The sequence below is a fragment of the Spinacia oleracea genome, chromosome 2 (assembly GCF_020520425.1).
Source record: "Spinacia oleracea cultivar Varoflay chromosome 2, BTI_SOV_V1, whole genome shotgun sequence".
Lineage (NCBI taxonomy): Eukaryota > Viridiplantae > Streptophyta > Magnoliopsida > Caryophyllales > Amaranthaceae > Spinacia > Spinacia oleracea.
Window position 1 is genome coordinate 48750897 of NC_079488.1, and position 25902 is coordinate 48776798.

General features: G+C 36.8%; 2 protein-coding genes across 5 annotated transcripts in view; both read left to right on the plus strand.

Annotated features, from left to right (window-relative positions):
• Nucleotides 1–409: 409 nt before the first annotated feature.
• The window catches only part of LOC110775558 (CBBY-like protein), a 39841-nt gene continuing 14348 nt past the window's right edge, over nt 410–25902 (plus strand). Inside the window, exons 1-9 of one of the 4 annotated variants that reach the window (XM_021980166.2) lie at nt 410–769; nt 13280–13329; nt 13419–13482; nt 13907–13955; nt 15989–16057; nt 17371–17432; nt 19100–19180; nt 20585–20739; nt 20822–20906. In XM_021980166.2, coding sequence (XP_021835858.1) covers nt 516–769; nt 13280–13329; nt 13419–13482; nt 13907–13955; nt 15989–16057; nt 17371–17432; nt 19100–19180; nt 20585–20739; nt 20822–20906 — 869 coding nt within the window. In that variant the 5' untranslated portion in view covers nt 410–515. The remainder of the gene's footprint in view (nt 770–13279; nt 13330–13418; nt 13483–13906; nt 13956–15988; nt 16058–17370; nt 17433–19099; nt 19181–20584; nt 20740–20821; nt 20907–25902) is intronic. The other 3 variants (XM_056836774.1, XM_056836775.1, XM_021980167.2) reach the window with 3 other exon arrangements.
• On the plus strand, nt 777–10814 carry LOC130467849 (uncharacterized). Its single transcript, XM_056836777.1, has 2 exons — nt 777–7032; nt 10505–10814. The coding sequence occupies exons 1-2, from the start codon at nt 6316–6318 to the stop codon at nt 10625–10627; spliced, it is 840 nt and encodes a 279-aa protein (XP_056692755.1). The 5' UTR covers nt 777–6315; the 3' UTR covers nt 10628–10814.

Here is a 25902-nt window from a genome sequence, read left to right on the forward strand (position 1 = left end):
GGTGCGAGTATTAGGGGACGGAGGGAGTAATATTAATGTGCACCTATTGCACCCAAGACAAAAGGTCTTGCGCGCACAAGGTGTACAATAAATTTATTGTACACCAAGATAACTTTAACCCATTTTTTTATAACTTTAACCTAGTTTGATTAACTTTTATATTAGTAAAAAAAAGTTGATAGATAAACATTTTAAAGGATTAAATGATTAATTTTATACGAAATACATTATTAGTGATTTTGATGAAATAAGTTTTATTAAAATGAAAAAATTTATCACTAAAAAATAAATAACTTTTACCCATATGAGCATAATTTTTAAGCATTTTGAGTTAACTTTTACTCTGATGTACAATAATTATTGTACAACCCTTGTAAATAAGAATTTGTGCTTACTGTATCTTTCCGTTAATTTTTATTTTTCATTTCCTTTCAGCTCAAAAAAAATAATTTTCAATTCCTTTCTTGATTACGCAGGAGTCGAGTACCGAAACCACATCTGTTTAGCGTTCATCAATGGAGGTCGTCACTGCAACCTCACCTATACGCTACTTCTTCTTTATTCAATCCCCAATCAATTCCGCATTCTCTCAGCAAATCTCCACAACGCATAATCATTCATGGCCGTCAATTTCATCTATTCATCTCAGAAGCTCGAGTTTCCGTCACAAAGGTCGATTCTCCCATCGGTTTGTGGCTTGCAATTCGCTTCAAAACTCCGCTGATGACGCTACATCTGATCGAATCGCTGTTCTTCTTGAAGTTGATGGGTAATCTTTTGGTCATTTTTGTTTTTCAATTTTAATTTTGCAATGGTTTAGAAATTGGATGTGTGAGTTTGTTGGAAGTTTTGTGCTAGAAAAACTGAGAATTCTTCAAAAATGATGGAACTGGGTACGATAGAGGAACAAAGAGTGATAGAGAGTGTTTCCAAATTATGTGGAATTGTCTTGGGTGACAATTGATAAATGAACCAAACAACTGTAGTAGGAGTTTGATTACAGATTGTCCTTGCAAAACTATTAATTTATTAGCGGTTTTAGTGTTCATGAGTGTCTTGGATTGATCAATATCGGATATTAACATAGCCTTCCATCCATCATCTTCATTAGTTAATAGGACCCCATCAAGTAAAGCCTGTTTAATGTTTCCATTAGTTTGCATGGACGGAACTGAATATTTTGCTTGTGTTTGGAAACCAAGTTAATGGTGGAAATGTGAGGAAATGTAAAACTATGGAAATCTATAGAAAAGTAAATACCAAGAAATATCTTGAAATCTCTAAATTTTTATTTGTTTGGTTATTTTTATGAAAAATTATAAAAAATGGAATACTGCACATTTTTCAATTGTTTAATTTTATTTTCGCGTTCCACAATCTTTTCATTACTTTTGAAGAAAAAAGTGTGGAAAATAAAATTGGCAAAAAATAACTATGTGATTATAACACATTTCATTTTCCTCACTTTTTCATTTAAATTACCAAACAAGTTAAAAAATAAGGAATTTCATATTTCCACAGTTTTACACACTTTTCTTCATTAAACTAGAGTTCCCAAATACACAAATTGAAGAGGTGTTAGGGAGACAAAGAAGAATGCAAGGACCCATTCGGTATCGTTTTGTATAAAATTATAAACCAAAATATAAAAGCCACAAAAAGTAGTTTACCTTTTGTGTTGTCAGTTTTCAAAATCAACATGATTCCTAAAGTATGATTATATTTTAGTTCATGATTCAACCTAAATCATATGACTTATAAAACCAAAAAACTAAAAGCTGAAAATTGGCAGTGATACCGTACGGGTCCTTAAGCCGATAGAGATAGAGAGCAAGTGGGAAAATATACCAAAAGAGGTATGTCGCAAACTCAAAGGGGCAATAAAAAAAGACGGAAGGAGTGTGCTTCAATAATAATAATTATTTTCAACAAAAGAATGGAAAAAAGGTTACTTTTTTTACACAAAAACTATAAGAAAAAAATAAAAAGGAAAATTGGCGTGTAACTACCTTTTAGTGAACAACTACTTTTTACTTTGGTTTTTGTAAACTACCTTAAACTATGCTTTTGTGTTGGATCCTCTTTGATGGGTTTCACATTTTAACACTAAGATATTTTTTTTGTTTTTTAAGTGTTTGAAGTGATTCGAAACTCATTTTTCTTATTTTCTTTAAGAATTTCACAGAGACCGATATTTCAAAACAATTCGTTTGATTTTTCACCAAAATTTATACGGAGTAATTCGTTTGATCCTTCACAAAATTTGAAAATGGAATCCTTACACATAAAGGAGAAGAATGAACTTTGAATCACTTAAAAAGATTAAAAAACGAAAAATGAGAAAACCCTAAAGTGGAAGTGGTTCCAATATAAAAACATACGGACTTTTCATGAAATACCCCTGAATTTTTGCGAAATTCGCCAAAAGCCCCTCGACTTTCAGAATTTCACCAAATGGCCATCACATTTAAGTATTTAACTTAATACCCAAACTACCCTTACTAATGACGCACCGTTAGTCATCCGTTAGCCTACTTTCAAATTCATCAAATGCCCATAAAATTTAAATTAATTCACCAAATACCCCTAGATGTAAACATAATTCACCAAATGCCCAAAACAGAAAATTAGCTTTTCAAAGCCCAACGACTAGTTTTTGTGTTTGAAAAGTAGTCGTTGCTTATTGTGAGTGTTTATTGTAGTTTATAAATTGTTTTGATAGTCTTATCTCATTTTTGTCATGAGCTTTCATTCAAAATCGTCCTACAAATGGGAATACAAACGAGAATATTGATGTTTGTAATCTTACTATTTGTTATCATGAAGTGAATCAATCAATGAGCAATTACTTCATATTTCATGAATCATAATTGTTTTTGCATATTTTGTTTGTGTGCTAAATTAAGAACTTTATTACCAAAGGTAGGAACTAGTAGAAACCAAACAAAGAAACAACAACCTTTAGAAAAGGGTGTACAGACCGCAACCCAAACCAAAAAAACACAACTAGCAACTACAAGGGGGAGCAGCCGGTAGCACAAAAACAGCAGCACATGTCACAGCAGAACTAGCAACCAGCAACCAGAAAGAAACACAGAAGCAGACAGTATACTTGAAGCAACCTGCAGAGATACGCACATGCTGAACCACTCCGTCTTCACCGCAAGTATAAAATATGTGAGGACTTCCAGGTTCAATAGCCAACTTGTGAGCTCGACTTTCATGGCTACCAAGTAAAGAGGTCTCCGCACGTCCACCTTCAAGAATTTGTGCGTGTCTAACTGAAAGCATAAATATATTACAAAGAAGTAAACTAAAAGTCACTAATGTCAAGACTAAAGCATAAGGATAAGCAGAAACGTATCCAGGCATATGAAAGAAGTTTACAAGTTTCCAATTACAAAGATCAGCCTCATTGCATGCTGTAATCTTCAGACCAGGATATAACCAACAAAAAATCATATTAGATTCGCAAACAAGTAAACAACCTTTGAGCAGAATAAGTCATGGTTTGTTTTCCCTCCCTAGCCCCCAACCCAAAAAGCACCACCAGGGAAATACCTGGCCATCTGCTGCGCAAGTCAGTGGTCCTCACTGAAAGGCATGGATTTTGCCTGAAACACGTTGTTACAATGACCAGAATGAAATGAGAGTTTGGCATGGCCAACTTCCCAATCCCATAATATAACTTTTCTGTCATCAGAGCCAGACACAAGAATGTCACCAGACACATTGAAGCCCACTGTATTGACACAACCTCTATGCTTCTCAAGCTTCCTCAAAATATCAAGTCTTAGAACAAGATCCCGGGCCACAAGTACAATTTTGTTACAGGTAATCTGGCTAAAACATAATTTTATACCTTATAAACATATACTATGTACAAGTATACTGAAATGCACTAAGAAAGCTTTGTCAAACAACTTAACCAATAAATTTAGAATCTTTCCATTTTTGGTACATAAGGTTGAGCAAATCCAAGCCCTATGACTCAATTATAGATTCTACTCCTCCAACACGGTAACTAAATTGCCGTCTACTTTATAAAAAAACTCCTAATCAAATATGAAATTAGCTTCTTCCACCAAGTCACGAGCAGTCACAAACTGCCTCTGAACTCATTTCTCACTCCTAAATTATCATTCCAATCAATTCGTCGTTCAATTCAATACTCATCATATTTGAACTTAATGGAATAAAAAATCGCCAAATGCTGAAAAATTCAAGCAATTTTCTCATAATCAAAACCCTCGATTATAACCAGAAATTGATCAGAAAAAACATGAGGATCAATCTAACAATGCCGCCTTTTTTTGGAGCCATGAACATGTCCTGGTAGGGTGTCTCTACTGCTTGGGGGTTGAGCACAAAAGCCCTTATCTTCGCCGCGCTGACCATGAACCACTTGGAGGGGGTTTTGAGGTAGAAATTCATATCGTTGACATGAATCTCCGGGAAGGTTGGGATCGGTGCATCTTTGCAGACATAGTGGTTGGGAATGTGATCGCCGGTGTCCTCCATAACTGGGATTGGGAGTTCCAGAGGTAGAGGTTGAAAGGGTAGGGTGAAGTTGGGATTTGGGGTCTTGCGACTCTTGAAATATCTGGCTATGTATGGAGGTGGTTTGGAGAAATCGTTGTCCTCCGACGACTCGTCGCCGAAGTCGAACATGTCGGAGTCCAGATCGCTCGAATCCAAGTCGATCGACATTTTCAGTTTGAGAGTGAGTGGGTGAAGAAGGGAGAGAGATGGAAGTTGGATTGGTATTCAGATTGGAGGAGAGAGAGTGGGGTTTTGTAACTGTGGGGGGTTGGGAGAGGAAAGTGAAGGGTTTTGACTGATTAATGCTTTCATTGATTATGGTGGAGGTGGATGGTGTTTTGGCTGATGGGGTATTGATTGGTGGACTTTTCGGTGATTGAAGATCCGCCGTTAGATTAGGATTAGGTTTTTGTTTGGATGATGTTTTTTTTCCGATCTTTTGATCTGCCTTGCCTTCATTGTTTTGGGCCCCCAGTTGTGTGTTATTCTCGATTTGGGCCACTAAATTTTGGACCACCTTCTTGACCAGCACAGGTTGCTTCCCACTTGGACCCATTTTCTTTTTCATTTGAAAACCTTGCTTCTGTTTAGGCGCCGAAATTTCTTGTCTTTTTTTGTTTCTTCCTTCCCCTTTTTCTGGACTTTTTGTTGTATTCTTACTTTTCCTTGTACTTTTCCTGTAGCTTGTCCTTTTGTTGGAGACATTGATCCATGGGTTAGGATTAATCTCCCCTTCTTCCATCAACGGTTGTTGATCCCTTTGGTTGTTGTCGCTGATTAGGGTTTCCTCATGGCTCATCTTTGCGCCGCTCTGCAGTTCTTTCCTCTGCTCTGTTTCTAGCGGACATCTGCCCACTCCATGGCCGATGGATTGACATAGGGCACAAAAGAACGGGGTTTCATCGTAGATGATCATTTGTTTGAATGCCCCCAACCATACTGCTTCCTTCCTTTGCAACGCCAAATCTAATAGTACTTGGATTCTTGCAAAACGCACTCTGTTTTGCTCAATGGCTCTGTTATCAGTTTTTATGAAGGTGCCAATCTGACTTGAAATTTTTGTAACACTGATACAGAATGGAACTCAATTGGTAGCTCCGGGAGGGTAATCCATACCGGAATCTTAGTGATTGTAGCTTGCGATGGCTTGAAACCCGGTGTCCATGGTTGCACTAATACCATGAAGTTAGTGATGAACCAGGGTCCATTCGATAATACATTCTCTCTATCTTTCTCTGATGGCAAGGAGACATTGTAGAAACCCTTCCCCAGGGCAACAATTGCACTGGCGACTTGATTTTCCATATTCTTTGCAGGGAGCTTTTGAGAAACTCCACTGAGAACGACTTTCCCACCACTTTGATAATTAGGGAGTTAATCCATCTTACCGAAAGGGATTCAGCTTCTGCATATTCAAGGCTAATGAAAGCATCAACCTTAGGGTCGAAGTTGGGGGGTGGGTTGGCGGCTACAATTGGAAGTAGGGAGGCATGGGAGAACGAGATTGCGAAGGGTTCGGGTTGGTTTTTTAGGGTGGCTGCGTATGACATTTTTGGTTTGGGTAAAGGGGTGGAGGAAGGTGGTTGTTGGAGGGGTGGTTGGGAGTGAGTAACCGTAGACGAGAACCGCTGTGGGCGAATCGAAGGGCTGCCTGGTGGATCTGGCGGTTGCGGAGGGGGGGGGGGCTCTCTCTCACTTTCTCTCTCTAGCTCTCTCATCTCTTTTTAGGTTGCCAAGCAGGTGGATCCTGTGCATCTCCCAGATTTGAACACAATGAAAGCCCTATGCCCGATTCTGGAGATGTTCGTCAGATGGTGGATGACAAGTGCAGAAGCAAAAATGGGTCAGCTGATAGTACCAATGGAGTTGGAATTTATGCACGACCCCATCCCGATCTTCCCTCAATTGCGAAAGACATGGCAATTGTCATCCAGATCCCCACTGAGAGGAACAGTTGGAGCCACGACCAATGGCCTGATGGTCATATCAACAACAGAGAGCTTCCCTCAGGTGGAGATCAAGACTTATCTAGTGAAGGAGATAGAGCAGGAAATTTGGGAAGCGGAGCTGGAGTTTGTGGCGAGGAAGAAGGAGTTATGGAGTATGAGGAGCAGGGACTTTATCGACAAGATAGATCCACTGACTCAGAAGAAGTTCAAGGAGTTCTCCAGAACTCGCAACACACCTGATCCAATGATTATTGTCGCCTGGAACTGCAGGGGTATGGCTCGTCGAGGATTCAGAACCAACCTCTACCACCTGTATACAGAGCACCGTCCAGATATCATCATTCTGACTGAAACCAAAACCAGCCAAGCCCACACCAAACATATCCTCAAAACCATCCTCAGCTGTCAATCTAACCCCTTCGAGAACTATGTTATGGCGGAACCGTATGGGCTATCTGGAGGGATCGTAGTTATGTGGGACCCCCGAATCAACTTCAAATTGATTGGGTCGGACCAACATGCTATTCATGGCATTGTAGAGGTAAACACTAAACCTGAGTATCAATTCTTTTTGTCTGCTATATATGCTAGTACTAAATACAAGAGTAGAGTGGAAACTTGGCATGATTTAATAGAATTAGCTGCACATATGAGTATACCATGGGTAGTTATGGGGGATTTTAATGAGGTCACGTCTCAATCGGAAAAATTAGGAGGTCGTCCAGTTAAAATGAAAAGGGTAGATAAATATATTGACTCTATGGATAGATGTGGTCTTATTGATGCTGGTTGTGTTGGAAGTAGATTTACTTGGTATAACAAAAGGAAAGAAAAACCTATCTACCAAAGATTGGATAGAGCTTGGACCAATATGCATTGGCTTGCCCGCTTCCCTTCTACTACTGTAACCACCTTGCCAAGAGACTCCTCAGATCATAACCCAATTAAACTAATTGCTAATCCTGAAAGAGTTGTTGCCAAACCTACAGAAAAAGATTTTAAAATGGAACCACTGTGGTATTCTCAACCAGGTTTTGCAAAAATGGTAGATGATAACTGGAGCAATCTAAATGCTGAGTTTGTGGATAAACTGACTAATTTAAAAAAATTGATGATTAGTTGGGCAAAAGAAAACATTGGAAATTTTTTCAAAAAAAAGAAAAATCTGTCTGCTAGAATAGATGGCATCCAAAAAGCATTGGAAACTAGACCCTTCAACAGACACCTTCTTGACCTGAATGATGAGCTCTCAAAAGATTTAAATCTAATTCTTGAACAGGAAGAAAAATTTTGGATGACTAGAGCTAGAACTAATTGGTTAGCCTGTGGGGATCAAAACACTAGTTTCTTCCATAAGTCAGTTACTGTTAGGAGGAGAAGAAACAGAATCACCACCCTTAATACTGAAGTGGGTCAACAAGTGGAAGGAGATGAGTTAACTGGTCATATTAGCAGTTTTTGAGTTAGGACCTCTGAAAGCCCCACTAAGAGATGGTCTCCATGCCCATGTATACCAACAACATTGGGGAGTCATGTGGAAAGACATACACAAGTTTGTGGATGAAGTCATCCAACTTAAGAAATTCCCAGGGAAAGTTAATGAAACTGTCATTTGCATCATCCCTAAAACTGAGCACCCTGAAACCATTAAACAGTTTAGATCCATTAGCCTTTGTAATGCAAATTATAAGATTGTGTCTAAAGTGCTGGTAAACAGAATCAGGCCTCACCTGAGGAACATGATATCCCCTAACCAAAACAGTTTCCTCCCTGGGAGGGGATGTGATGTCAACTACATAGCTGCCACTGAAGTTTTACACTCTATGAAAAACAGGAAAGGGAAAAAGGGGTGGTTTGCTTTGAAAATTGATTTAGAAAAGGCCTATGACAGATTGGATTGGAATTTCATTAGATTTTGCCTAGCTAGAAAAGGTTTTGACAAGAGTTCTTGTGACCTAATTATGGAGTGTATAGCCTCCCCCCAAACTTCTATCCTAGTGAATGGGAAAGCATCCAATAGCTTCAAAACCTCTAGGGGAATTAGGCAAGGGGATCCTATATCCCCCTATATCTTCATTATATGCATGGAATACCTCACAGACCTCATCTATGAGGCATCAGATCAAGGAGAGTGGAAACCCTTCTTTCTCAACCCCAATCACACACCTCATGTTTGCAGATGACCTAATTCTTTTTGGGGATACATCTAGGGAAACCTTACATAGCATGCAAAGGGTTTTGGACCAATTTTGGGAATGCTCAGGGCAGAAAATGAACAACTCAAAAAGCAAACTATACTTTTCCCAACACACCCCTGGTGATCAAAAGGATCTTTTCACTCTAGCATTACAAGTAGAGCAAAGCCCAGATCTTGGAACTTACTTAGGCTTTCCCCTCACTGATAAGAGGCCAACCCAAACCCAACTAGCCCACATCTGCAGAAATATAAAAGGAAAACTGAACTCTTGGAAAACCAAATCTTTGTCAAAAGCTGGTAGGTTAGTGCTGATTAAATCTTCCCTTTCTGCCATTGCTAGCTACTCCATGCAGGTGCTGTCCCTCCCCAAGAAAATTCTCCATGAGATTGACCAAACCTGTGCAAGATTTCTGTGGGGTAGTGAGTCAGAAAATAGGAAAGTCCACCTTATTGCTTGGGACAAAGTGTGTAGTGCAAAAGAAGTAGGTGGTTTAGAAATCAGATCTGCTCTAATCATGAACCAAGTAGCCATGACTAAACTCTGTTGGAAAATGAATAGTGCTGACAACTTAGCCATCAACTTAGTTAGAGAAAAATATGTGTCTAATAGAGCTTTTCCTGCCTCCTTTAAGACTGGGTCCCATATATGGCAAAATATGGGTAAAGGGTGGAACCTGTACAACCAACTAACTGGGTGGTGTATAGGAAATGGGGAACAGATTAATCTGTGGAATGATAACTGGACTGGGAAAGGATCTCTGAGGTCAATCATTGCTGGACCCCTTAACAGAGGTGAGGAGGACCAAACTCTTGACTCAATTATCCAAAATGGCCAGTGGAAACTGAATGAACTAGCTGCCCTATTGCCCACTGACTTAGCTAACTGGATTCAGGCTATACCTCTGCCTAACTTTGGTTGTGACACCCCTTTTTGCAAATTATCCCAAGGCCTCCACTTTGACTCAAAAACAGCCTACAATCATATTTGGAAAAATCAATTTCCCAGATCAGTTCAAAGTAAAAAATGGAATGCAATATGGAAAGCTAGATGTCCCCCAAAAATCAAAATGTTTATTTGGCTCTGTATATGGGATAGGCTGCCCACTGCATACCATTTAGCTAGCAGATAGATTATCCCTAATGCCCAATGTAAATTTTGTCCTAATGTCCAAGAGGATCAGGAACATATCTTCTACAGCTGCCCTAGGGCAGTTGAGTTCTGGTCAAAAGTCAAGTTTATCCCCAAAGTCAGATGCTCCAACTCAGATTTTCAAAATTGGTTCATGGAAAATATTTCTGAAAGTAAAAATGTAGATGAGTTAGACATAGAACATGCAACTGTTTTTATCTTCTGTATTTGGAGAATGTGGTTGAGAAGAAACTTGTGGGTTTTCCAGAAAGAATCTAAGCCCATTGAATTCTGGGCCACTCAAACAATTTCCTTGACTAAAGAGTTTGCCAAAACTGAAATACCCAAATCCACCCCCATCAGACCAATGCATATTGTTCAAAGCCCTCCCTTTGTAAGGTATATAGTTAAAGTGGATGCTTCCTTTTGCTCTACCTCTTTGCTTGCTTCCTATGCAATTATCTGCAGGGATAAGAACAACATGTACATAGATGGAGTTGCTGGAACCACAACATCAGTGTCAGCCACAACTGCTGAAACTCAAGCCATTTTGCTAGCTCTCTCCTGGGCTGCTGTCAATAAGTGGGAGGATACTGTGGTAGTCTCAGATTGTAAGGTGGCAGTTGATAGCATAGGCGAGGAAACAACCCCAACAACATGGCTTTCTAACTTATATGGAAAATGCAGGGAACTCCTAAGAAGCCAAAGAAGCCTGTTTTTGCAAGCAAGAAGGCGAGATTCGATGAAGGAAGTGGATCATGTAGCAAGGAAGGCAAGGAGGCTGCTGAATCTGTCGCATCAAGGAGTTAGTCTACACCCCCCCTAACAAAATCTGATAGTATATCTGAAAACAATGATATTTCTTTTTTGGAAACTTTAAATCCTAATCCCGGTTGCGGCTGTATTTTTGTGCCACATGAAGTGGATGGCTGTAATTTTGCTCCACCAAGAGTGGAAACTATCTAAAACTATGATGCACTGTAAATTTTTTGCTGAAGTAATGGATTAAGTAACTCTTACGAACCAAAAAAAAAAAAAAAAAAAAAAAAAAAATCTAACAATGCCGAAAAGATGAATTAGGGCAAAAAGGCGATTAAATCGAAGACAGGACAACAAACAAACAAGTCATCTCCAACATCAAACAAGTCATCTCCAACATCAAATTTCCAGAAACCCTAAACCCTAAAATTTGCGCAACAGAAGTTTGAAAATCGAAAAAAATTAGTGCAATTGTCATGACATACCTTACACGATGCGCGAACCTAAGAACACGAAATTCTGAATCTTTTGGGTTATTGAAGGATGCAGTTATGGTGAATGAATGAGGAAGAACAGGGGGGAGAGAGAGAGAGGTAGTTTAGGAGTAGCGTTTTTTTTTAAAACTGTTGAAAGGAAGGAAGTGATAGGGAAGGGTTATGGCACCCAAAATCAAAATAAGGGTAAAATGGTAAAGTCATGCTAACGGAAACTTAACGTCTGTTAAGTGCTGTGTTACTTCGACACTCCTCTTTTGGGCTCATACCCGTGTCGACCCTACACGACACTGAGGGTATGGAATCCGTACCGGATCCTTAGTCGGTCAGTCAGACATGGCTTGTCAGCCCCTGCTTTAAGAAAATATCCAATCTAGTTTTAATTAACCCTAGATGTGTTAATTAGGAATAAAATTCACTTTGTTTTTTGTTTAAAGCATGGGGCTTCTTTAAGAAAACTTTTTCAATTCTTTTTTTCAAAAGAAATTTAATTGTTATTTTCTTTTTCTTTAATTTATTTACTTTTCTAGTAATTTTTTTCCATGTCCCCGTACCCGTGTCTAAAATTAGGACAGGGTCCCCGTGTCTTGAAATTTTAACTTTACCAGGTTCGACACTCGGATCCATACCCGTGTCCGACACCCGAACCCGAGTCCGAGTAACATAGGTTAAGTGTAAGGGTAGTTTGAGTATTAAGTTAAATGTGAGGGGCATTTGGTGAATTTATGAGTTGAGGGGCATTTGGTGAATTTGGCGAAAAGTCAGGAGTATTTCATGAAAAATCCGAAAAACATAATTCAAGGTAGTTGTTTACAAAAACTAAAAAATGAAGTAAAAGGTAGTTGTTCGCAAAATTAGTAAACTAAACGGTAGTTGCTCGGAAATTTTACAAATAATAATGTAATTAAAAAAATCGGAGAGCAAGAGAGAGAAAGACTTAATTTCAAATTCTTTGTTTCTTACTTAACACCGCTGTGCTTTACATACCTCACCATAACAGGAGGTTCCAGAGTAATAAACAAACTTCTAAAATAATAAAAGCTAAGGGTGCGTTCGATATTGGTGTTGTAGTTTTCTGTTTTTTGTTATTTTTAAACCAAGAATAACTAAATCGTGTTGGGCTACACCGTTGTAGAAAACAACTTTTCTGTGCATCCTATACAAAACACAAAACTGCAACTGAAATTACAAAATCATCTCTCTCCTTTGTCATCTTTTTCCATCTCACTCTCGGTTTCTTTTGTTATCTTCTCCTTCTCTTATGCAATGACCGACAAGGTGGAGGGAACGGTGATCGAATATCTGCTATCGACCGACAAGGTGGAGAAAATGACGACGGTCTTAAATCGGAGTTTATTTTGATTCCCGGGACATCTTTTATACGGCGTGCCAAGGAAGAACGAACTAGAATCCAGCCCGAAAAGTGCAGCCGGGAGAGGCGAAGTATACGCACTTGCACTCAAAATTGTTCTAGAAGGAGAAGGGTAGTGATTGAATTGATCATACTCGCGGTCGATGATTCTAGATGGGTTTGTGGGGCCCTCCTCCATCTACTTGTCCCATGAGAGAGTAGGAAGAGCAATCTTTGATTGATCAGATACGAAGTGGCGTTAGAGAGATCTTCGTCCGCCATTGTTGATGTTTTTTTTAGAAGATGCAAATTCAGATTTTTTTTTTTGTCTTTTTTTTATATTCCGATTTATTTTTGCAAAGGAGAGAAGTTGAAGATATACATATTTCATGGCTTGAATTGAGCAATTAGATGTAATGAGAAGATTAAGCTTCTAGATTAACAGAGACGTAAAAAGAACTTTGATATGAAGCTCCCCATAATTTCAATTGACATTTGGTTTTAGTTTTTACACAAATTAAGAACAAAAGATGTTGTGGAGGTGGACAAATTGCTGCCACCTGGTGTACAATATTTACAAATCGCTGACATTTGGTTTTTCATTTACACATTAATAATCCTTAGTTCTGTTTCTATTTACCATCAGTTTGGGAAAAATGAGAAAACAAAATCTAAAAACGTAAATTGGAAATAATGCTGAACACGCCCTAAACTAGTAGGGTTTAGGCTATTTAATATCGCGCTCACCTGTAAACAATTGTAAATGAAATGAATGAAAACACGGTTTCGAACAAGAAATATTGGAAGTGTATAAGCTAGGGCTACGTAATAATGGGAATGTTTATCTTGTTGTTTCAGGGTCCTCATTGACGCCTATCGATCCGGGAACCGTCATGCCTTCAACGTAGGTGCGGCAGAGGCAACTAAGGATATTAGCTTGCTATTTTGAGAGGGTGATATGAATCCTCACTTTCCTGTTATACTGATATTTTGTCAGCGTTTCAAAAGCTTGGATTGGACTGTGCAAACTGGACAGAACCTATATATTCGGACCTTTCAAGGTGTGACATTACTTCTTTTCCTTTTCCTTTTTCGTTTGGTTTTTGTTTCAATTTTTTGGAGGAAGGGTCATGTAGGTGGTGTGGCTGGGTGGATATGGTAAGACAGTAAGGTGTGGTCTTTGGGGATGGGAGGGGAGAAGATGAGATAATTTGTTGTTAGTATTCCCGGAATCTGAATACTTGGCCAGGGTATAAACAAGGGGGGACATTACTTTAAAGTAGCTTCCTTTGGAAGCTCATAGCAACTTACAACATATGATATCCTATGGGTCATACATTAGTATTCTGAGTACCAAGTTACAGGTCTCCATGAGCTTAGTTCTGGAAATAATTTTCCATTGTTAAATGCCTTGGTTTATGCTCTGCTGTTCGAGATATGATATAACTATTTATGTCTTACTCAAGGATATTGTACCATTGGCAGAAAAGGCTTTGGCGATGAGGACAGAATGCTTGCTTTGTATTTCAACCGGGTTAGTGATACTCACTTCCCTAAATAAAGCCCTAGTATTATGTTGCACGCGAAGCGTGTTGATTTTGTTTGAGTTTAATATAATTTAATCAATTTTTTGAGGATATAGCAACCTTGAAAATGTCTAATTTGAATTTAGACGAATGGAGTATGTTATCCATCTTATTTGCAGGCAATGCAAGTAATACGCCTGGTTAAGTTTACTAATTAATTTATAGTTGAGACACATCTTTTTTTTACAATTTGAAGCTGTTTTGTACCATTGCAACTGATTTTAGAATTTTGACTGACTATATATTTCTTTTACTGATTCATGAGTATATTATTCTTGTATGAAGTTTCTAATATATACTGGTCAATCTTGTTTTAAAGTGATTGCAATTTTTTTTTCAATAAAAATATTGCTCTTTTCCATCTAGAAGTAATAGAGTTGGCGCATTTAACTTTTTTGATGTTTATTATGTGATCAGCGAAGGTTTGGTGTTCGACCGTTCATTATTTTGCTTCCTATTTCACATGCATAAGTTTGTTGAAAAGTATCTACTGGTCTTATTTGAAAGATATATCTTATACATTTACATGCATATATATCATATAAGTTGCTTACGAACAAATAATAATAATTTAAATTAATACAGCCTAAACTTTTCAACCCATTTTAACCTAACTTCTAGGATTTGATCCTTTCATCGAAGGAGATGTAATAGCTAAAGCTATGCTTTTGGCTTGTTGTTCCCTTTTTTAATATTCTTACGTCTATCAAGTAAGATTAATTAGGAAAGAGAATCTGAAGAATCCTAAGTAGATGCATTGAACTTCAACACATATACAGAGTAGATAGACTAGTTTTCATAGTAGGGGTTTACTCATTTTTTAGGAGAAGTTTTGTAGCGGGCATTTTACTGGTTTAGGTTTGAAAAATAAATATGTCTGGAGACAGTGGGAATTCATTGTGGAGGTAATTTAATATTGAGGTGAGAGAAATGTTAGATGGGAGGGAGATATTAGGTAATTTTATATTGAAGAAAGATAGTGTTGTGGGGTCCTATGTCCTGACTCCTGAGTGTTGTGTTAAATGTAATTTGACCTACGTGGGATAGAAGAAAAAGGAATGTGGGAAATCTAATGTGGGATAGAGTAATTCAGAATTGTAATGATCATAAAATGAGTAAAACGTGCTACGGATTTCAATTCTTGATACATCATCATAGGCAGCGAGGGTAGCATACTGACAATTGAGTTCAATATTTCCTCCGTTTTTTTTTCTTGCACCATTATCCTTTTTTGGAAGTTGCATATTAGTTGTGCCATTTTCTTTTATGGTATGTTTTTACGTGTTTTCTGGTATGTTCACACACTAAATACCCACTTTACTCTTACTCACATTTCACATTTTCCTAACCTTTTCCCTCTCTTTTGTTTGTTATCATATGGACAATTTTGATATTTACAATTTTTCTTAATCTTTGTGGCCAACCCAAATGTTTCAAGTTAAAAAAAAAACGGAGGAAGTATTTCTTTTTCTGGAGCAAAAGAAATTTAATGGAATTATAGGAGAGGGAATGAGATGTTATATTATTGATTTTCCAACTGTTATATTTAATTTTAAGAGATGCATTGTTAAGTCTAATGAATAAGAGATGATAGATATCATGAGCTCTTTAATGGAGGTGGTATATGTTGAGGAGTTGTTCTTAACTTTATATTTTTTTCAGAACTTCCTTGAAAGTAATACTCCTTTTATGTAAGCGGGTACTTGTTATGACAATAAGACGCCTTTGATGCTTGTTGCCTATGTTCTCTCTTTTTTTTACAAGTGAATTCTATTTCAAAAGCTTCTGTGTTGATGCTGAGATAAAGTAACTAGGAAGAAAATCAAAAGTTCACACTTTGACAACAAGGGGGGAGTTGGGTGTATAATAGCAATGAGAAACTTCTTGGTTCATCGATCGTCCCTTAAATGTGTATCACATGGTCACTGGTTAAGTTTTAATTCTCACTTGGCCCTTCTTGATTTCTTTCCTTTTTTAACAGATTGGTTGGCCAACATCATTGCCCACAAGTGAAAAGGATTCCTTTATGAAAAGTGTCTTAGAGGAAAAGGTTCTCCCTTTATCTTTTTTTATACTAAGGTTTTTTTTCTGAATGAGCATGATCAAAATTTCTGAAGATATGAGGTTGCCTAGAACTATTATATGATTTTTTTTCCCTGTAAATATATTTTAATAAGAACTTAAATCTTTTTGGTTCATGTAATCGTACAAAAAGATGCAATATAATTCGTATACTATACTAAAGCATAATTTAGTGGAGAAGTATATCATAAAAGTGATTTAGGGGTTTCAAGAAAATTCTTAATGCTGTAAAATGTTGTCAAAAATACTGTACACAGCATATTGCATTATTTCAAGTAACTACATTTTTATTAAAGATGTTGATAGAATAATCATCATTAGTACAGGAACTTAAGTCCATGCTACCGTTTAACAAAAGGTATGTCAAGTGCTCCATGAATCGGCAGCAAAACTTAGGTATCTGGAATTATAAGTGTAAACGCAAATTTAATTCTGCAATATAATGAACTCAAAACAGTGAACAAAATAATACTTTTTTTTTTTTTGTAATTTCTGGTACAATCTCGAATAATTCGGTCCACTGATTCGATCACCACATCAGCTTGAGCTTGTTTGATTTGTTGTCTTGAACAAGGGCTGCCGGGCTTGATCTCTTTCAAGGACGTTAAATGGAGGTAGAACGACACGTCAAACTTCTTGTGATTGTTATTCTTCTGCCATCGGGTTTTGATGTTGATTTGTTTGCTTTGAAGTCGTGTTTAGGTTTTCTGGAGAGTAGTATTTTTTAGTACTACGTTCAATGTGTCTGGCAAATGTTAATGGAGAGCTCTATTTATGTGGCTCCCCTAGGCTAGGGTTTTCCCCTAAACAAATAAATGGGCCTCATAACTTAAACCCACTTAAATAACCCAAATCCATTAAATAAACGACATTTAATTGAAATGGGCTCCTTTAATTTAAAACTGAAATTAACTAATTTATTTGTCATTTTTAATTAATAGAATAACCTTTTGACTTTTTACGAGACAAAATAATGACGTGGCATTTAACAAAATTTTAATGCCTACAATAAGGTAGTTATATGTTTATGAAATTTTATATAAGTTATTTTTCAGTTTACCGATATGGTTTTACTTATTTGGAGTAAGTTTTTAACTTGTATTTGGCGATTTCTTCAGCTGTACACATAATGATATTTGGTACTTATACCTTTGTGATGACTAGAACTCAGGAGAAGGCTTTTAACTACCTTCACTTTTCATTATGGGCAATGTTGTTAGTCTCTTGTATATTTTAATTTGTTCAATATACAATCCTTTGATGTTTATTGCACTACTACAGAAGAAGGCATTGGCTGAATTTGTGAGTTCAAAGAACACCCCTTTACGACCCGGGATTGAAAAGTAAGCTTCTTAGTCCTTTGAGCATTGATGAATTTTCATGTATTTCGACGAGGGAATTCTGTAGTAATGAATCTATGTTTGATGCTGGCTTAAGATAGTATGAGCATTGACGGAGACTTACGTTTATAAGTTTTTTGATGGAATTCCTTGCTATGGCATTGCACCTACTATCCGCTCACCCTGAATCAATTTCCCAAATCACATGAATGAAATACCATTTGTACCACTGAAAAAGTTATAGAAGTTCTAGTTTTTTGAAATATGCAACCAATTAAAAAATCCTTGACTGCTTTGAAAATGAAGGAAAGGGAAATTTCTCATGGTGCCCTTAAGGATTGGACACTTTGATGATATAATCAAACCCTTAAATTTAATAGTCAAAATGCCATTGTCAATATTGGTTGTCTAACACTGTTAGTGCTTATTTGGTTGATATGTGAATAAATCCCCATAGGAATTTCTATTTCATGGGAATTAAAATCCCACAGCAAATTCCTAGGAACCACAGGAATTTCCCAAAAATAGGTGATATTAAGAAAGAGAGGTAGTTTGCTACGGGATACACCGTCCTTGATCCTTTTCTTCAGTAACTGATCTCATATAGGCTTGAATTTCTCATTATTTATGTCAATCTTCAACCCCAGGGCCAAACCATTGGATCTTCTAAGTTCTGTGTCTCTCCCAACTTTTTCTTCTCTCTTTGTGTATTTCTTAAAGGCTAATGCTATGGGACGTAGGCAGCTGACAGCTGTGTAAATTCTTCCATCTCTGTTTCCTCTTTTTGTTCAGCACTAGAGCCTATCTTATTACAAAGAGGGAGTAGAATGTTATACATTAACAAAGTTGCCTATGTATGTTAGTAGGCCTGGAAGAATGTCTAATGATTGGGAGTTTTGAAGTTGTGCCCTTTACTTAATGAGATTGGGACTTGGGTTTTGGTGGTGTGTTGTGTTCCAGTTCCTCGACAAAGGCATCATGGTGTACAGGAGGCTAAAGGGGATGGATATCATTGACCTTAACATTTTGATCTAGCGTTTATTAGCTATTAATGGCTTTAGCTTCACCTTTTTATCGGTCTCTCACTTGTCGAATTTACTTTTATACATAAATAATTTGCATCACCTCCTGTAGATGTTTCCGTGTTTTACCTTATATACTCCAACTTTGCTTGAACTAGATCGCATGTGTAAAGCAATCGGTTACTAGCTTTTCCGAAAGTCGTGATCGAGTGTAATTAGGGTTTAGGCTGGGAGCTTCTTTGAAAGTGTTAGGATTGTGGTGGTGTTTGTACATATGCATAGGCTTCTTTATCTTGCATAAAGTTATGATGGAGGACAGCAAGCAATACGAGCTTTTCGAGCTTCTTTATGATTTTGTTTAGGAGTCTGGAACAAAGTAATTCATCCAGCATCTACGGGCTAAGCGAGGCTGGGGCTTTAAAGAGCTATTCGATTGGGAGGTTCAAAGAGTCTTGCATTATTTGTAATTTAGATTCCTAATTAGAGGACAGCTTGTCTTCTTTTTATGTACTACATTTTTTAGCTGATAATATATTATTTTGGCGATCATGTATTTGATCATACATATTACAGATTCAAAAGCATCTACTATTATTACTGTTTCCTTCCCATGGGGTAATGCTGCTTCGGGGTTTATTCTTTCTTCAGATTTATTGATGATGCATGCGACGAAGGAATATGCGTTGTTATTTTGATAGCATCCAGTAAATTTGGGGAAGAGACAGCAAGGTACATTTTCTATTAAGTTTTGTGGAATATTGTAGAGCTTATTGAGTTAGTATGATGTATGTATGGATTACCAGTTCCGTTGTCTGGAATTGTGTACAATGTCATATACCACTTGGAGCAATGCTGGACAGTAATAATTGATAAGTGGCTAGAAACTGTATATTGAACTGTAGAAGATCATTCACATTTTTTTGCTACTTGAAATTATATGATTTGTCCAACAAATTAATAAATATCCTATTTACTGTTAATTTTCAAGGTTTTTCAGGCTTGTCTTGCTCATGCTTTCATCTTATACCTTGTAGTGTTTCTGGTGAAGATGAATTGGATGGCTATGAAATCTCAGTGAAGGCCAGATTGTTAATGGACCTTACCCTTCGTTATAGTTAGTACGAAGTGGTATCTTGGATTCCCTTGGCCTTAATTGCGTTCATTTTCTGCGACCCTGTACTCCCTATCCCCCCTGCCCCCAATAACTAATGAGTTGTTATGTTTCAGTTGCACTGCCTCTAATTTTCCCCCCTTTCGTTTTCCCTTTTCTTTCCTGACACTTTCTTTTAGTATATTATTATCCAAATGACCCTGAATGTAAAGTATGTTGTTGCATTAAAAATCACTTTCCATAGAAGTACATATAGTTTGATCTTGTACAGTTGGCCATATTATGTTATTGTTTGGTGTGTGCGCCTCTAATTGTGTGTGCACACACTTATATTACTCCCTCCGTCCCATAATTATAGTCCCGTTTGACCAAAAACACGGACTTTAAGAAAAATGGAACATAGTACATGAAAAAGTGGAATAAAGTACAAATGATGATTGAATTGTATGGAAAAGTGGAATAAAGTACATGTGAAAGAGAATATAGTACATAGGAAAGTGGAATATAGTACATGGGTGGGGTTTTCGATACATTTTTAATTAATATAGTACATGAGAAAGTGGGGACCTTGGTAGACAAAATTAGAAACAGCCAAACAGGACTATAATTTTGGGACGCCCGATTTAGAAAACAGGACAATAATTTTGGGACGGAGGGAGTATGTAAGAAAACTCAGCCCTTGGTCACACTATTGAACTGCAGCTACATTATTTCTGTGCTTTAGGTGAAAAAGTTTCGGGCTGTATAACTTTTTGAGCTTTAGGTTCATCATTGAGGTCTGTAGTTTAAAAAAAAGAAGTAAACTTGACCAAAAATATATGCACATGTAGTTCAACAGTTTGACACCCTTGATGAACATGAAGTTTAAAAATTACTGTATGTATCTACAGCTGCTTTTTTTTCTTTCTTCGGAGTACTTCTATATGTATATATGTATATATAGTCTGCTGCTTAATTTAGATTGCATAACTGCCTAATACCTATTGATATTGATATTGATAGTCAGTTCTCGTTTGACTTAGAGAAATTGTTGAGAAGCTTGGCGTTGAAAGGATGTTGAAAGTTAAAGTTGTTGGGAAAAAAGAGATAGAGGAGAGTTTGTATGGGCAACTTATACTTGGTCTGGGAAAATTCTCAGGTCTGGACGAGGAACTTGCTAATGCAGCAAGTAAAGCAAGTAACTTCTCAGTCTTAAACTCCCATGTAGTACTTTTTAATTTCTACATGCTTAAAATTTGGGTGGTCCGCTGTTGGAATAGTTGCTGCTGAGAAAAAAAGGATTGCTGAGGAGGTGGCTTCCATGCTGAAGCTCCGCGTTGACATCAATACTGGCACACCTGAAAGGTTTTCTATTTCTGCTTTTTAACTCCTTTCTCTCTTGAAGCATTTACTCTTTTTTATTGATCGTCTAGTTATGGGTCATCTATAATTTTATACTAAAACAGACATTAAAACCAAGAATGACACATGTTATTTCTTGTTGCAAAATATTCCCGCCCAAAAACCATTTTCTTTAAAGTAACTATAATTTTTTTATATTACTTCCTCCGTTTTTTAATACTCGCAACGTTGGTCACTTGCACGTATGCCTATGCACAACTTTGATCATTAATATCTCTAATTTTTTTTAAGCAAAAATTATAAAAAGTTAATATTTTGAAAATACAAATTGAGACGAATATAGCAAGATCGTACGTGATTATCTTTTAACTTACATGTAAATCATCAACAATAGTTAAAGTAGAATGTGCGAATAGTGTAAAATATCCAAACGTTGCGAGTATTAAAAGACGGAGGAAATATTTTTTTTCTATCCATTTTTATAAACTGTTTATGTATGGAAAAAAATATTGGTTTATGGCAATAATAGATACCATGTAATAATAGTTTGCTAATTTTTTTGGTAATGTTTTAGTCAAATAGGTATATTAATAATGGAAAAATATTCACTCAATATTTTATTCAAATTAGCATATTAATCATATCAAATATTTTGGTCAAATTTTAACATATTAGGTATATAAAAATATGTAATACGTAGTAGGGCGAAAATTGCATATTAGATGAATAACTGAGTATGTTTAAGATTTAACAATTCCCTCCATTCTTTTTTGTTTGCTCCCTTTAAAGCGTAAATATCTCCAATTCTACTCGCGTAAATATTCTTAAAAGTTGATATTATAAAAATATACATTGAACCGAATCTAACAATACCGCGATGACTATATTATTTCTTATAGGTTAATGAGATTTATGGTCAAGCATTTTAAAGTGTTACCCAAACAAATGCACGTGGGTAAACATTAAGGGACAGAGGGAGTATGCGGTAGCTCAAGGGATATTAGTAAATATTTGAAAATGGTCAAAAGATAATTTTAGAATATCGGTGCGCGCATGGGACCTAACCTAGTTGTCGGATAAATTTGTGTTCCTTGATTCCTTGTGGTATTACTGTATGGTGCGCTGTTTGGTTTTAGTCTAAATTTATTTAGGATGTTTGACACGCATATTTCCTTCATTAACTCCTTAGACTTAATCTACTTCCTCCACCCCTTTTTAAATGCATATCACTTGCTATTTTCAGCCGTCCCTAAATTAAATGCATCACTTCTTTTTATAGTAAGTTATTACCATATTTTATTATTTATGTCTCCTCCCTTAATTCGTCCAGGGTGCCTGTAAATGAGAGTAATATCAATCCACTCAATTTTTTTATTCTCTCTCATGCCCCCCCCCCCCCCCCCCCAATTTTTTTTTTCAAAAAACTATCATCTCTCGTATGATTTCTTTTTGATGGTCCCCGCCCATTGCCGTTTTTTATTATAATAAACAATTCTCCCACTTGCCTACTTGTTCAGTTTAATACTACCAATAAATGAGTTACCTAAACCTCCGTGCTTTTACAAAGTGATGCATTTAAAAAGGGACGGAGGAAGTACGCTTTATTTGTTTTTTATGTTTATGAAGAAATAAAAATTCTCCCCGGGAGCAAATTAAATTTACCAAGTCTTTCAGTTGATTTCTCTCTATAAGAGATCAAGTATGTATCTTCTGTATATAAAAGACAATATTTATGTTTCAGAAAAAATGGAATATGGTGGGCCATGAAGTACTGGAACAATTTCATAGCCGTGTTTTTTTCAGGCATCATTCCCAAAGAATTCATTCAAACTTTCATTACATGTATCCTAAGGTTAAGGTTCCAGAAGCATTAAAAATTTGAAACTTCATATTCATTAGAAAATGAGAGGGAATATGACAGTTCTAGTGGAAACTTCCTTTCCACTAGAAGATTGATTTACCAAAAGTTTATGACAGTCTCTTCAGCTTTTCTGACTGAACTAATTATGAGATTTGGGATTCCCTAACCAGTGGAATATAATCCTCTAAATTATGTGTGCTACAGTTCCTTATAATTTTCTGCTCAGCTGTGTTCTTTTAACAAGATTCCCAACCAGCTGTGTGCTGTTGCAAGTTTACCCACTTTCTCTTTATAAGCCCTTTTCTCGTGAGCTACTCACATCTTTTATCATAGAAGAAAGATCTGGTGTCCTCGAATGTAATTCAGTTGCTAGACGAGACCTCTGCATCTCATAAGTACCATTCTTTGGAGACAACCTTCTAGCTTTGTTTCATAGACATTCTTAATTCACAGTAGCTGGTTAATTTGTTAAGCTCTTCCTCCAGCCTAGTTGATTTTAAATAAGTGTTTAATGAAATTTAGCTATAAGGCTCATAAATTCCCTTGAAGTACCTGATAACATTTTATCGCTCTTTGAAGTGTTTTGTTATTAAAAGAGTAGTTGTTTTGGTTGTCTAGCGGAGCTTTTTGGGAGTAAGAAGAAAAGGTTTGAGCTTCATTTGGATTTATATTTTTTTCATATATATATAAAGGAAAGGTACACGTTGATCTATGGTATCCGGTATCCCTATCTCAGGGATAGACCAAAATACAAAAGAAACTAAAATAAAAAGACAAAAAAACAATAAAATAAAATAAAATAAAGTACAAGCTTCTCAAGGAAGCCAAAGCTAAGCTTGTACTTCCCATGGAAACAAAACTCGCCCGTTCTGTTATGGAACGCCCGAGTTGTAACGTGTTTCAGAGCCACCGTTCCGAGAAACCCAGTTATATAACCGTGGAACAAAATTCACACAAAACTCGGCGCATTTCTGTTACATAACGGTGGGACGCTGTTATATACCGTTATATGGAATTATTGTTCTGATGAACCGTTTTAATTGCCGAAGAAGAACAACAAGTCGGAAAATGAAGAGAAGAAAGATAGAATTCAGAGCTGAAATGAAGATCTGAAATTTTGAAAGAAAAGAGGAAACAGAACTTTGAAAGAAAGATGAAGAAGGTGAGTACAGCGAGTAGGTCTTTTTTTTAAGACAGGTACTTTAGTAGAGTCAGTAGCCAGCAGTAGTACCGACTAGTCCCTAGAGTAGCCTTTGTCATTTTGACTCTTTGTCTTCTTTGGCAATTAATTTATAAATTTTTTAAAAAGGAAATTCCAGCTACTGGTTTTATAATCTTGTTCATAATTTCATATTTGTTTGATACTTCCGTATTTAAATTTGTAACTTCAATTTTCTGTTGTTATTATCTTATATTAACAGTTTATAACTATATTACTTCATAATTAATAAAAACAGTAAATAATATTATGTTTTAAATATAAAGTGTCCTATATAGAGCATTTATAATAGTTTTGGCATTAGCATGACATAAATATAAAACCTACGAGCTTAGAAACTGAAAAAATGACTTGTGTGAATTTCTTTTTAAAATTCACGCGGGAAGTCCGCGATCCGTTCTATTTGACCATTACAAGCGATTTCCGCGACGTCGCCATCGTTACCACGACTGTGTGTTTTTCCATGGTACTCCATAGTAGAAGCCAACTCAAAAACATGTCGGCGACACCAAACCACCAGGTGAGAACGAAGGAGCACACGTTGCGATAAACCACCAACTCGGCTTGAAGAGGTGCTGGGCTGGCTGCCGAAGTTGGAAGGGCAGAGTGATGAACCACCCAGAGTTACCTGGTTCGTGGTTCGCTTAGGTACGGGGTACGGGTTCGAGTTCGCGGTTCGCAGGTAGCTAATTTTAGGTTCGCTGATTTTAATTGTGGGGTAGACGTCAAAAGTTTTTTTAAAAAAAAACCGAAAATCTAAGTAAATAATGCAGGAAAAATTTAGAGGCCTACACCTGTCCTACAGGCAATAAGATAAATGAGATAAACATAAAAATAGGGGCCTACAGTTGTCCATCAGTCTAGCAAGCCTACAACTGTCTTACAAGCCCAACCACTCCAAAGTTCACCCTCAAAATTTTTTTTTTTTTTTTTTTTTGGGTGTTAGCACCCAGTTCACCCTTAGGGCTAATCCGGATTCGGGGCGAGTTCTGGGTGGTTAGGATCCGGATTCAAATATTGAAATTGTAAATAAATGTAATTACTTTGTTTTTACAGCTCATGTTTTTCCAGAAAGTACAACTGTCATTTAATACTTTGCCGAGGTTATGCTTTGCCCATATATGTAGCTTTTTTTTTTGATAATCAAATTAATTCATTGATAAAAAGTCATACGACATCTACATAAAGATTTGAATCTAACAAATACATAACAATCGAATCAAATAAAAACTTCCTTTCACCATAGCTACGATCGTAGTAAATCAAACATTATGTATACCCTATTTTATATCGCTGTGAATTACAGCCTTCATCGACGAGGGGGTCTATAGATCTGTTGTAGCCGTGACAAATATGATTTCCGTCTGATTCGTCTGATTATAGTCGAAAGGTTGACCTCCTCTTCGATCTCGCATAAATCTTTACCAAAGAAACAACCTGCACTAAACTAAACACACAAAACTTAACTAGAATCAAACCCACCATAGGGTAATTACTAGAATCAAACCCACCATAGGCCCATATATGTAGCTTATTCCTCTTTTATTAATCAAATGCAACAATGATAATTACCCATGACCCATGTGCAGACAAAAGTATAATAATAAAGTACAAAAAATAAAAAACAAATAAAAAAAAACCCATCATCGTCATTCTTCAGTTCTTCACCATCGAGTTCCAGTTACTGCTCTCATCCATGGTGTTTATCTTCAGCAACACGAAAGAACAAAAAAACAACAATTGACAATCGCAATCAATGCGTATGTCTTTCTCAAACAAAAGCCCCAACATATTTTATCTTCTCTTCAATCATTAAAATTGGGGTTTTGGTTTGGTTCGCGAAATATCGCGAATTGGATCGCCAGAGAACCGCGAATCGGTATGGGCGAACCGGTTCGCGATTCGGGGGAGTTACCAGC